Source organism: Vanellus vanellus (genome assembly GCF_965231255.1).
Source record: "Vanellus vanellus genome assembly, chromosome: 5".
Classification (NCBI taxonomy): Eukaryota; Metazoa; Chordata; class Aves; order Charadriiformes; family Charadriidae; genus Vanellus; species Vanellus vanellus.
The window spans coordinates 53907715-53919540 of record NC_138910.1 but is presented as its reverse complement, the minus strand read 5'-3'; the positions used below and the strand labels follow the sequence as shown (position 1 = coordinate 53919540).

At 60.8% G+C, this 11826-nt stretch overlaps 1 protein-coding gene across 1 annotated transcript; it reads right to left on the bottom strand.

Moving 5' to 3' along the window:
* Window positions 1-512: 512 nt before the first annotated feature.
* Window positions 513-8888, bottom strand: LOC309672502 (flavin-containing monooxygenase 5-like; the record flags this gene model as incomplete). Its single annotated transcript, XM_082484030.1, is given in 16 exon segments — window positions 513-870; window positions 955-1027; window positions 1438-1787; window positions 1877-2076; window positions 2314-2456; window positions 2870-3032; window positions 3116-3304; window positions 4440-4577; window positions 4579-4651; window positions 5747-6088; window positions 6335-6407; window positions 6770-7119; window positions 7498-7697; window positions 8118-8260; window positions 8502-8664; window positions 8748-8888. Coding segments are annotated over 16 exon segments (3084 nt in total). The 5' UTR covers window positions 8874-8888.
* Between the last annotated feature and the right edge of the window lie 2938 nt (window positions 8889-11826).

Here is an 11826-nt window from a genome sequence, read left to right as displayed (position 1 = left end):
TGGCAGGCCGCGGGTGGGCCGTGAGGTGGGCTGGCTGTGGGGTGCACGCGGCCAGGGTGCTGCCCGTGGGCTGGCCAGGCCCTGCGTGGGCAGGAGAGGTGCCGCAGGGGAGACATGGGAGCCCGGAGGCTGAGACAGCCCACACAGCCTGGTCCCTGATCCCTTCAGCGTAGGGAGAAGCTTTATTGCCCTTTTCCCGAGGTGCCCTGGCCTAGCGAGTTCGTGGTTCTCCCATCACCTCTGCGCCGACCTAACCTATGGGTAGGGCTTGCGGAGCTGCTGGGCCAGGATTTAGGGAGAGTGATCCTGGTCCTCAGAGAAGCCCCCGACAAGACTTGGTGTGGCCCCAGCTCAGCAGGAAGGTGAGACAGACTAGACTGTGTCTTCAAGGAACCAGCTCCTTCTGTGCCTCCTGACGTGGCAGCAGACTTAGCAGGAAACTGGAGAAATACCTAAGCCCAAAGGAAAGGAAGAAGATTGCCAGCAGGACCCACTGTCCCCTTCGTTTTGGGTTAAGGAGAGAGTGAGATGTAGAGAAGAGTGGCCACAATCAAACCGATGCTGAAGAAGGCCTTGAAGATGTGGGGCATGGGGCTGGAGCGGGCAGGACGGTTGCTGGCTCTGGTTTGCAGGGGTCTGATGACGCGCTGCCGCTGGGTGAGGATGGCCTCCTTCGCGCCTTCCCACTTGCCCGGGCCCTGCAGGCGGTACTGGTACGGTGTGCAAGGCCCAAAGGCCACCTCCAGCGCCAGCTTGGGGTTGGTGAGGAAGAGGATGAGCAGGTTGGGCTTGACCCCCACCTGGGAGGCGAGCTCGTCCATGTAGGGGATGTAATCCACTTGGATGGTGTGCCGCTGGCTCTTCACGTACCTGCAGGCAGGGAGGGTGGGCAGGCTTGGCACATTGGGCACGGGTGTAACAGTGGCAGGGGCAATACCTGCACAGGGTTCTTACCGTTTGGCCATTTTCTCCTTGGTTTGCGTGATGTCAGCCAGCATGTCGGCAGATGGTGGCAGGTCCTGCAGCCCTGGGGAAGATGAGGCCATGGCTAGAGGGAGGGCTGTGCTCTTGCTATGGTCTGGCTGGCTCTGCAGCCCAGCCTGGCCTCTGTGTGCACACACACAGCTTTTGGGGCTTTGAGGACATGCCACCATGGCAGGAGCAACGCAGGAGGCATGGGCAAAGAAAATAGCAGGAAAGGAGAGGGAGAATGTGGTTTGTAGGCAATGGGACCTGTTAGTGGCCCCCACAAGAAAAGATGAGCATGAGGCTTATTGCAAAATGCAACGCTGGGTTTTGTCCCTATAAATAAGCAAAAGGAGGGCAACATAGATGAGTGGAGGGAGGCAGTGTGCAAGGGGATGCCATCAGTTGAACAACTCAGCCTTGCTGTGGCCAGGGGAGCCTGGCTGCATCCCCCCACCCTGCCTCACTTACCCTTGAAGACACGGGTGGCCCAGCGACACTGGAGCTCGGAGATGGGCATGATGGGGCCCAGGGGCTGGATGAGGCCAATGAAAGCCAGTGTTGACTTCTCCAGGTCAGGGGGGAACATGAATTTGTAGAGGGGGATCTGGTTCTCCACCACCTTCACGCAGCCCTCGAGGAAGGGGAAGGAGAAGCTGTATCCCGTGGCAAAGACAACGGCATCAATATCTTCCCTGGTGCCGTCCTCAAAGATGGCAGACGTCTCCGTGAACTCCTGGATGTTCGGCTTCACCCGCACCCTGCCTGAAATGATGCGGTTGGGCAGGTCGTCGCTGACAGTCGGGTGCTGGTCAAAGATCCTGGAAAGCACAGACAGACCTTGTGGGGGCCTCGGCAGTGGGACAGGCTGTGCTGGGGCAGGTCCCCAGGGTGCTGCCAGGGTGCTCACCGGTGCTGGGGCTTGAGGCCGTAGAGCGCATGGTTGAAGCGGGCGTTCAGCTTTCTCTCGATGAAAAAGCTGCTGGTGTTGTGGGGTAGCAGGTTGTGGAGGAACTGTACAAAGCGGCTGATGTAGGTGAAGTCAAAGGGGTACCCACCATCTGCCACCCGGTGCAGCACCCAGGTCCCACGCTTGGTGCTGAGGAAGACCTGGGAGGAAGGAGAGGGGAGGTGGTGGTGTGGCAGCATCCTCGTGACTGGGCTGAGCCCCTGCCATGCTTGTTGGACAGCTGCTGGGACCACAACAGCCACCCCCATCGAGATGGGATGAGGTGCTCGTGACTGGGTGCTGGAGGGAGGGGACCCCACAGGATAGCAAGGGGTTGCTTGGTGCCCTCTGGGGTCCAAATAATAAGCACCCCAGCCTCAGGGGCTCTCCCAGCACACCTGCTTGGCTGCCTGGCTCAGCTCCACCGCAATGTCGATGCCTGAATTCCCGGTGCCGACCACGACCACCCGCTTCCCTGAAAAAGACTGCGGGTTCTTGTAGTCCCGGCTGTGCAGGTACCAGCCCCCAAACTTTTCCAGCCCTGGAAGAGAGAGGAAAGCCATGCTGGGCATGAGTGTGGGGCAGGGGGAGGCTGTCCCCCTGCTCAGACTGGTGATGTGTTTTGGGAACAGGCTGGGACCAGTGTGACCAGTGGGAGCGATGCAGCCCTGGGATGGTGCCCTGGATGGTGGTGTCTCCAGCCTGGGAGATGCTCAGTGTGGCAGCTGCCAGCAGGGCAATTTGGTCAGACGCTGATGGCATGGCAAGAGCCACCAAGGACAGACCACCAACATGCGTGGGATAGCAGCATGGTCGTGCAATCCCACCTGGTATGTTAACCTGTGAAGGCATTTTTGGCAGCAGCCAGAGTGGGATGGGGGCTAAGCTGGAGAGGCAGGTAGTCTCAGGGGTGTCAGGGTCCAGGCGAGCAGCCCATGGGGTGCAGGGTGGTACCTGGGAAGGTGCTCAGCGGGAGGTGTGCCTCGGTGTGGTGCCCGGTGCACACCAGCACAGCGTCGAAGATGGCCGCCTCTTGCTTCCCCTCACTCTCCGTCACCACCTCCCACTGTCCCGTGGTGGCGAAGTCGGGGCGCTTGGCCACACGGCACACGTTGGTCTGGATGCGGGGGGAGCGGGTGTCAGGCACCCCGTGCCCTCCGGCCCCACTACCACCACCCCCCAGACTCCCCTGGCTCTCACCCTGAAGCGGATGTGGCGGAGCAGGTCGAAGTGGTGGGCGTACATGCGGAAGTACTCCATGACCTCAGAGTTGTGCATGTAGTTGGGAAAGTCCTCGGGGATGGGGAAGTCGCTGTAGCACATCATCTCCTTGGAGGCATTGATGATGACGGAGCGGTAGATGCTGGCACGACCCTCCTCGGGGCACTCCTGCGGGAGTGGGGCATGGCTTGGCGCTGGCCAGGGACCCCAGGGCTGCCTGCCTGGTGCCTCGCCATGCTTGTGGGTGCGGGATTAAGCCATGTGTGGTTGTAGCACCTGTCCCTGTGCCCAGCACTCTCCCAGAGGTGCGACTGCTCACCCCACAAAACAGGGAAGAGGCAGCTATGTGTTCGCAGGGGCCATGCAGGGGTGACAGCCGTTCGTGGGGTCTTGTCTCTCATTTTCACTGCTCCCACCCTTGGCCCTGATGAGGTGGCATGTTCCCAAAGCTGCCCAAGGTGCCATTGCCCTGTTTGCCACATCAAGTCTTGCCAGTTGCCCAGCCAGCTCTGGTGCTTCCAGCTGAGTGGCAGCTCCTGCTTGCCAGGTCTCTGCCCCGGCAGCCAGGTGCTCCTGCCCTGGCTGTGCTTCACCAGCCCTGTTTCTGACCCACCGTGGGCAGAACCAGCAGACTGTAACTGAGCCACCCCAAACCCCATGCTGACATGGTGCAGTGTGTCCCCCCTTGGGTTCTCCCACCCATTTATTAGGGCATGGTCAGAAGACTTGTCTTCTTGGTGGTGGTTCCTGGAAGAAAAGTCAGCAGCCTCATTAGGTGGGGGCAGAAACAAGCTCTGGGGCTTCCCTCAAGGCTGGGAGAGCCAAGGCACAGAGGAGGCAGTGCTCGGTGTCTCTGTGTGGGCGAGCAGAACACAAGCAGGGAGAGGAGCAACTGGGACTTCCAGGGAAGGGCTGGGAGGACGGAACTGGGACAGCCAGCAGTGTCAGACGGGATGAGAATGGATAGGAAAGGGCTGGAGGGGACCAGGAGCAAAGCAGCAGGGGAAAGGATGGATGAGGGAGGGATCGGAAGGGGGAAGGCTGAGCTGGGGGAGTGGGCCCTGGCATAAAGTCCCTGGGGAGGGTCCATCCTGCTGCTGGTGAGAAGGAGACACATCCCATGTGGCTGGCACACCCGCTGGCACCATGGGGACCTCCCGCTGCTGCAGCAGGTTTTTTTTCCCTGTGGTTTTTCTTGGATGCATGCAAAGCAGGGGAGTGGTGCTTTGTTAGGCACCAGCGACCGATCCCAATCCCATCTGTGCTGCTGCCTCAGGGCAGGCTGGCACAGCACGTGGCTTACCTCGAAGCGCCAGAGCCCCCCGATGTCCCCAGTCCTCTCGAAACAGGTGGGTACCAGCCCCTCATCCAGGCAGCATTTCAGGGCACACAGGCCAGAGGCGCCGGCCCCGATGATGGCTACTCGCTGGGCAACCATGTCCTGCAGTGCGGTGGTGGCAGGGATGCCAGAGAAGCCTCAGCCAGGGGCGAAACACGTTCTGGGGAGTGCGGAGCCTGGCGGGTCACACTGAGGGGACGCGCAGTGCTGTACGGTTGGGAAGGCTATCCCTGTGCTTCCCGTGGGCGACTGAGGTCAGCTAGGGTGTTACAAGATGTGTTTCTTCCAGACATGATCTACTGGTTCCCACTGCCGCCGTGCCACACCTCCTGCTCGTGCCCGCCCTCCAGAAGGGGCTCATTAAGTTCTGTAAGCGCTTAACGATGACAATGCTGCCACAAGACTTCCTGGGCGTAGGGGCTGATGTTTGGCCGTGCTCCAGATTTCGGCAGGTCGTGGTGTTGAAAACAAAACCAGGGGATGCTCAGGGCACTGGTGGCTGGCGCATGGTGGCCAGGGTATGGTGGCCAGGACCCATGTCACCGCTCTGGATCCCTAACCCACTCAGCCATCATCCAGAGGGGCTGTGTGCAGGTGACAAGGGTGGCACTGAGCTGTGCCTCTGTGACCACTGTCACTCGCTGTGGTGGTGCACACCTTGGGTGAGGCTGTTTTGCTGTGGGTACATGCATGTGCATGCATGTGCGTGTGTGTATGCGCATGCAGCCCGTGCTGCCGCAGGGCTGGAGCTGTGCCGCTGGCACGAGGCCAACCTCAAACCCGTGTGCTTCCCCCCGGCACGCAGGGGACTGTGGTGGATGTCAGTAACGGGACGGACGCCTGGCTCTGTTTAACACATTTATGCAGTTAGGAAGTCTGCTGTGCCTTTGCCACTTGGCTCTCGTGTTGAGGGTGCCAGTGGTGGAACAGCTAGGTTAGAGGTGACAGGAAAGCCCAGCGTGTCCCTGCTGGGTTGAAAGCGCTGGCTAAGAGAGACCGGATTTTACCCTACATGTGAGCAGGTTTCTTCCTCTGTCCCCAGCAGTGGCTCCCTGGGGGGAGTTGCAGAGCAGGCACCGAGGTGTTATTTTGGCAGCCGGGGAGGCTCTATGCATCCCAAGCTCATGGTGTGACCACAGTGGGGCCGTGCCGGGCAGGAGGAGGGCTCCTGCCAGCAATAGGGTGCACAGGCTGCCGCAGGGCAAGGGGTGGCTGACCAGCCCCCCCGGCACATTGCAAAGCCTCCCTTCCCGCACTTGTAGGGCACCTACAAGTAAGCAAAAATGACAGCAAGGACAGCCACCACCCCAACCAGCTTGAAGATGAGGGGCACGGCAGGGGCTGAGGGGTGCTCCTCCACGTGTCGCGTCTGCAGAGGCTTGATGATGCGCTGCCGCTGGGTGAGGATGGCCTCCCTGGCACCTGCCCACTCGCCCGGGCCCCGCAGGCGGTACTGGTACGGCGTGCAAGGCCCAAAGGCCACCTCCAGCGCCAGCTTGGGGTCGGTGAGGAAGAGGGTGAGCAGGTTGGGCTTGACCCCCACCTGGGAGGCGAGCTCGTCCATGTAGGGGATGTAATCCACTTGGATGGTGTGCCGCTGGCTCTTCACGTACCTGCAGGCAGGGAGGGCAGGTGGGTGCTGGTGGTAGAACGGGCAGATGCCCTGTGCACTGGCAAGGCGGTATTGGATGGACCGCCACCGGGAAGGATTAGCGGGTTTGGGGGTATTGTGGCTGAGCGCATCCCTGCTATTTTTTGGTGTGGCCAAATGTGTTGGGACACAGCCACCGGACAGGACGGGTACCCACAAGCAGCCATGCCCAAACTGGCCCCTTCCCTGTTCCCAGGACGGGACTTACCGCTTTGCCATCGCTTCTCTCTTTTCCTCAATGTCAGCTTCCATGTCATGCCGTGGAGGCAGCTTGTTCAGCCCTAGGGAGGATGAACAACAGCATGGGGGTGCTGCATCCCACTGGCAACAGTGGCTGCTGCAGTGCTGCCCTGCCTGGGCGCTGTGCCCCTGCCGGCACCACCGTGGTGGGTGGTCTGGCACCTGGGGCATGTACAAGCTCCTCAGGATGGGAGGGACCAGCCTGTGGGGCTCAGTATGGATGTTCCTGCACTGCTCGGGCAAAAGCCCAGCTCACTACAGTGGCTGTAAGGTAGCCATGCCATTGCCCATGACCAGGATGGCATAGCCGGCTGCTGCCTCCCACGCACAGCTGGGCACCATCTGCCCCAGCTCCAGGGGTGCAGGCATGGCTGCAGCAACAGGGGAGGTTTGCCTCACTTACCCTTGAAGACACGGGTGGCCCAGCGACACTGGAGCTCGGAGATGGGCATGATGGCGCCCAGGGGCTGGATGAGGCCAATGAAAGCCAGTGTTGACTTCTCCAGGTCAGGGGGGAACATGAATTTGTAGAGGGGGATCTGGTTCTCCACCACCTTCACGCAGCCCTCGAGGAAGGGGAAGGAGAAGCTGTATCCCGTGGCGAAGACCACAGCATCGATATCTTCCCTGGTGCCATCCTCAAAGATGGCAGACGTCTCCGTAAACTCCTGGACATTTGGCTTCACCCGCACCCTGCCCGAAATGATGCGGTTGGGCAGGTCATCGTTGACAGTCGGGTGCTGGTCAAGGATCCTGGAAGGTAAAAGGAGCCAGCCATCAGGATTCTGGGGTGGGGTGTCTCTGCTCCGTGTCCTGCTCTGGCCACTGCTCCCTGCTCAAAGGATGCTCATCTGCAGGGATGCTCAGCCCTGAGGATGCTCATCAGCAATAGGGCTGGTTCCCCAGGGATTCTTGGCAGTTGCTACTGCTATGGTGCCACCAAGGGTTCCCAGAAGAGGCAGTGGTGGCTCCCTTGAGCATTGTTTGGGCACACCACAGCTATTAGCTGGGCTGCCAGGGCTGGTGCCTCAGCCCCAGCCTGGGCACAGGGAGCATGGAAATGGCCAAGCAGGACTGGACATGGGGGAGCCTGGAGGGTCCCTTCGGGACAGGGGGAGGTTTTGCTGGCACCTGTGCTTTGGCTTCAGGCCATAGTGTGAGTGGTTGAACCTCGCATTCAGCTGCTTCTCTGCGAAGTTGCACACCATGGATGAGCTCAGCAGCTCCTTCAGGAACGCCTTCATGCGAGTAGTGAGGATGATGTCGATGGGGTAGCCCTGATCTCCAACACGGTTGAGGATCCACGCACCCCGGCGAGTGCTAAGGAAGACCTGGGCGAGGAAGGAAGCATTGCCTCCTGAAGCCTGTGGTGATCGTAGGGAGCTGCCCTGGGAGGGGAGGATGTCCTCTTCCCGGGATCACTCCTCTTCACACTGCCCAGGTGCTGGACAAAGACCCAGAGGGCCGAAGGTGCTGGGGTGGGCACCTGACAGGGAGAGGTAGGGAAGAGGTGCAGGGGCAGGCACAGCCCAGGGCTTGCGGATGGAAATCAGGGTATCCATAAGGGTTCAAGTCTCAGCTGCCACTGCTGCATGGCAACTGGGATTGCTGGGTACTGGCACTGCTGACTGCAGCGAGTGTCGGGACAGAGTGGCAACTGTGCCGGCACCTTGGTCCTGGTGTCCTCGTGGAGCCTGCAGTGCCCCAACATGGGCTTCCCTGCCCACCTGGACCCCACTCTTGCTGTTCACCTGCTTGGCCGTTTGACTGATCTCCACAGCCAGGTCTGACCCCGAATTCCCAATCCCGATGACAACGACCCTCTTGTCCATGAAATCTTGGGGATCTTTGTAGTTTCGGCTGTGGAGGTAGCGGCCCTTGAACTTCTCAATGCCTGCAGGTGGAGAGGAGGGATGCTTGGCTTCTGGTGCCGGGCTGGAGGGTTACCTCCCCAAAAACTGAAATGGGGAGCCTCCCTAGCCCCACCAGACCCCTTCTGAGAAGAGTGGGAGCACCCCCCGAGTTGAAGCAATGCAGGAAAAGCTGAGGCCAAGAGGAAGAGCAGCAGGGAGAACAGGGTTTTCCATGGCCGAGCTCTCTGGGGTCTCTCCTTGTACCGGGGTGCAGGGTGGTACCTGGGAAGGTGCTCAGCGGGAGGTGTGCCTCGGTGTGGTGCCCGGTGCACACCAGCACAGCGTCGAAGATGGCCGCCTCCTGCTTCCCCTCACTCTCCGTCACCACCTCCCACTGTCCCGTGGTGGCGAAGTCGGAGTGCTTGGCCACACGGCACACGTTGGTCTGGGTGCGGGGGGAGCGGGTGTCAGGCACCCCGCGCCCTCCGGCCCCACTACCACCACCCCCTGGATCCCCTCAGCTCTCACCCTGAAGCGGATGTGGCGGAGCAGGTCGAAGCGGCGGGCGTACATGCGGAAGTACTCCATGATCTTGGAGTTGTGCATGTAGTTAGGGAAGTCCTCGGGGATGGGGAAGTCGCTGAAGCACATCATCTCCTTGGAGGTGTTGATGATGACGGAGCGGTAGATGCTGGCACGGCCCTCCTCGGGGCACTCCTGCGGGAGTGGGGCACAGCTCAGTGGTGGCACAGGGGCAGCAATGGGGAAGGACAGCCAGGGCTGATGTGGTGGCCCTTTGTGTGGAGCCCCTGCCCTCAGCCTCTCCCCCAGGACCCTGCCATGGCTGGCTGTGTGCCATCCTGCTGGCCACTATGGCTGCCGCAGTGCTGGCCCCCAGCAGGACATGTGGCTGGCAGGGATTACCTCAAACCTCCAGAGCCCTCCGATGTCCCCGGTCCTCTCAAAGCAGACGGGCTCCAGCCCCTCCTGCAGGCAGGCTTTGATAGCGCACAGCCCACTGCTGCCCCCTCCGATGATGGCCACCCTCTTCGCCATGCTGCCCTCCACCGCTGGGTCTCTGCCTGGGGACAGTGCTGGAGAGCGGGGCTAAGGGGTGAGGGGGGCAGCCGTGCAAAATTTTGACCCTGTGTACCAAAGAGGACCCAAGCTGAGAGGCAGACCCCCAAAACTTTGTCTGGGGCTGTGAGGCAACTGCTATCACCCCCCTGGCAAGGGACGTGGCCAGTGCTGGGGTTTTGCAGCACCATGGTGCTGCTTCTGGACACCATGGGGAGAAATGCTACTGAGTGCCAGAGCGCCTCGAAATCTCCCTGCCCACGCTAAATCCCGGCAATGGAGGCGCGCCAGAGTGCCGTGCCCTGCCTCAGGTACCGAGTGCTCCCTCCCAGGTGTGCGACAACCCCTCTGTCTGCCCTTTGCCCTCTCTCTTCCCCAGGGAGATGTCCGTCGCACCGACCCGGCACTCACTGCGTGCCGGCAGCCCGCGGGGAGACCCTCAACTGACCTGTGGCCACGGGAGTGGGAGCCCAGGAAAGGCCGGCAGCAGGCAGGGAGCCGCACGATGGTCTCTGCTGGGTTGCCCTGAGCCGTGACGCCAGACGGCAGCCTGGCTTTACAGTGCGTGGCGGCGGCGAGTGGGGCCTCCCCCTCCGTCACTCCTCCCACGGGGCCATGGAGAGGAAGCCGGCGCACAGCTGGCTCCTTGCCGCTGGGTCGGCTTTTCCGGCAGTGGCTCTCACCGCAGCCTTGGATGGCAGGGTAAGCAGCCATCACAGGCACCTTGCCGGAACCCCCGTATGGGGACATTGTGGGGACATGGGATTGCAGGAGAAGCAGAGACACAGCCGGTCCCCGCGGCGTGCGCACCGGGTAAACAAACACTGCCGTGAACTTTTACCTCTGGGATTATCCAGATCAGCCCAACCCTGTTTATGCTGATACCCAGAGGCACACGCTCTGGTGGCATCCAGCACCGCATCGCCCACGTTCCCCGAGCCCCTAGTCTGGCCATGTTGGCACAGCATCCCCATAGCCGCGGCTCGCTCCTGGGCCATTGGAGTCCCAGGGACCACACAACCCCGGTGTGAGGAGCACTGTGCTGCCGGAGTGTCGCTGGTGTCACTGGTGGTGGGACGGGTTAGGAAAAGGCTCTCCCAGGCAGCAGGAGGCACAGACCAGGTGGCTCAGGAGAGCGCTGCTGGCTCTGGGCACACTCGCAGCCAGACAGCCCCGGGGGGCTGCAGGGGAAATTTGCTCTCCTGTGTTCAGGAAGCTTGGCCCCAGAGCTGAGCAAGGCACACAGGGCTGCGCAGGGGCCAAGCTCTGCAGCCAAAATGGTTTTACCCTTCTAAAACTCATAGTATGTTTGCAGTAAGTGTGATAAAGGTCTTTCTGTCCCTCACTGTTGGCAAGGGTTGATCTCTGCCCGGGGCAGAGGCGCTGAGCTGCCAACCCACGCTCGGTGCCTGCCTGTCAAAAAGCATTGAAAGCGTCTCTTACCAAGCAGAGGGATCAGCACGGGGATGGTAAGGAGGTAGCACTGGCAATGCTACCCTCCTTGCTCCGCTCTCAGCTGGCTTCTGGCTCTTTTGCAAGCTCTGCAGGGACTGCCCAAGGGTGACAGGTACAGGGGACTTCTCCCAGCTCTCAACCCCACTGCTGTGCTATGAAACCTCTGTGCAGGTTGCCTTCGAATTTGCCCTTCTGCCTTGGCAGCTATGAGAGGCTGCACAGCCTTGGACTTTGCTCCCACTGTGCTTAGGCTCATGGCCCGGCCAAACTGCACTGTCAGGCAGAGGGGACAGTGGAAGTGCGCCAGGGTCAAGCCCATGGCATTTCGGTCAAGATCGGCTTGTTGATATCTGCAGGAAAGCCACGGTCCTCTGTGCCCAGCAAGCACCCAGAACAGACAGCATGGTGGGCAGTGCACACAGACACATCCACTCTGGGCTTTCGCAGTGGGCAGAGGTGCTGTGGGACAAGGTGAGCAAGAAAGCACCAATGCGGCTGGCATCTATGCTTGGAGGAGTGGTGACAAGTGACAAGCACAAGAGGAGACCAAAGGTCTCACTGTGGGAGAGGTGGGGAGAAGCAGAGCAGTGGTGGGAGGCTGGCAGGGTAGCCCATCACCCAGCGGGGCTGTGCACTGGTGATGGTGGGTGCCACCAAGCAGCTCGTGGAGGGGCCTGCAAGTGAGCCAGGAGCAACTTTTGGCAGGCACATGCATGTGGGAACAAGCCATAGATGCACAGAGTTGCTGCCATACTCCTCTATGGCCCAGAGAGGAAGACACCAATGGCTGTAAGAACAGCTTGGACAAAAAGCACCCTGTGTTTGGCAAAAAGTAGAGCTAAGATGTTTTGGCACAGCTCAACAAGGTCCAATCACCCTAAACCCTGACCACACTGGAGTGTGCCTGCCACCTGCCCATGATCCCACAGCCACCGCAGAGCTCATCTCTGCCCTGGGGCAGGAGGGCTGGCCAGGGCAGCTGGGTGCTGGTGTGCAGATGCTGGACTGGCCCAGCCGGCTACCAGGCATGTGGTGCAACCCAGGGAATTTTTTTTTTATGACTGGAGTGCAAACC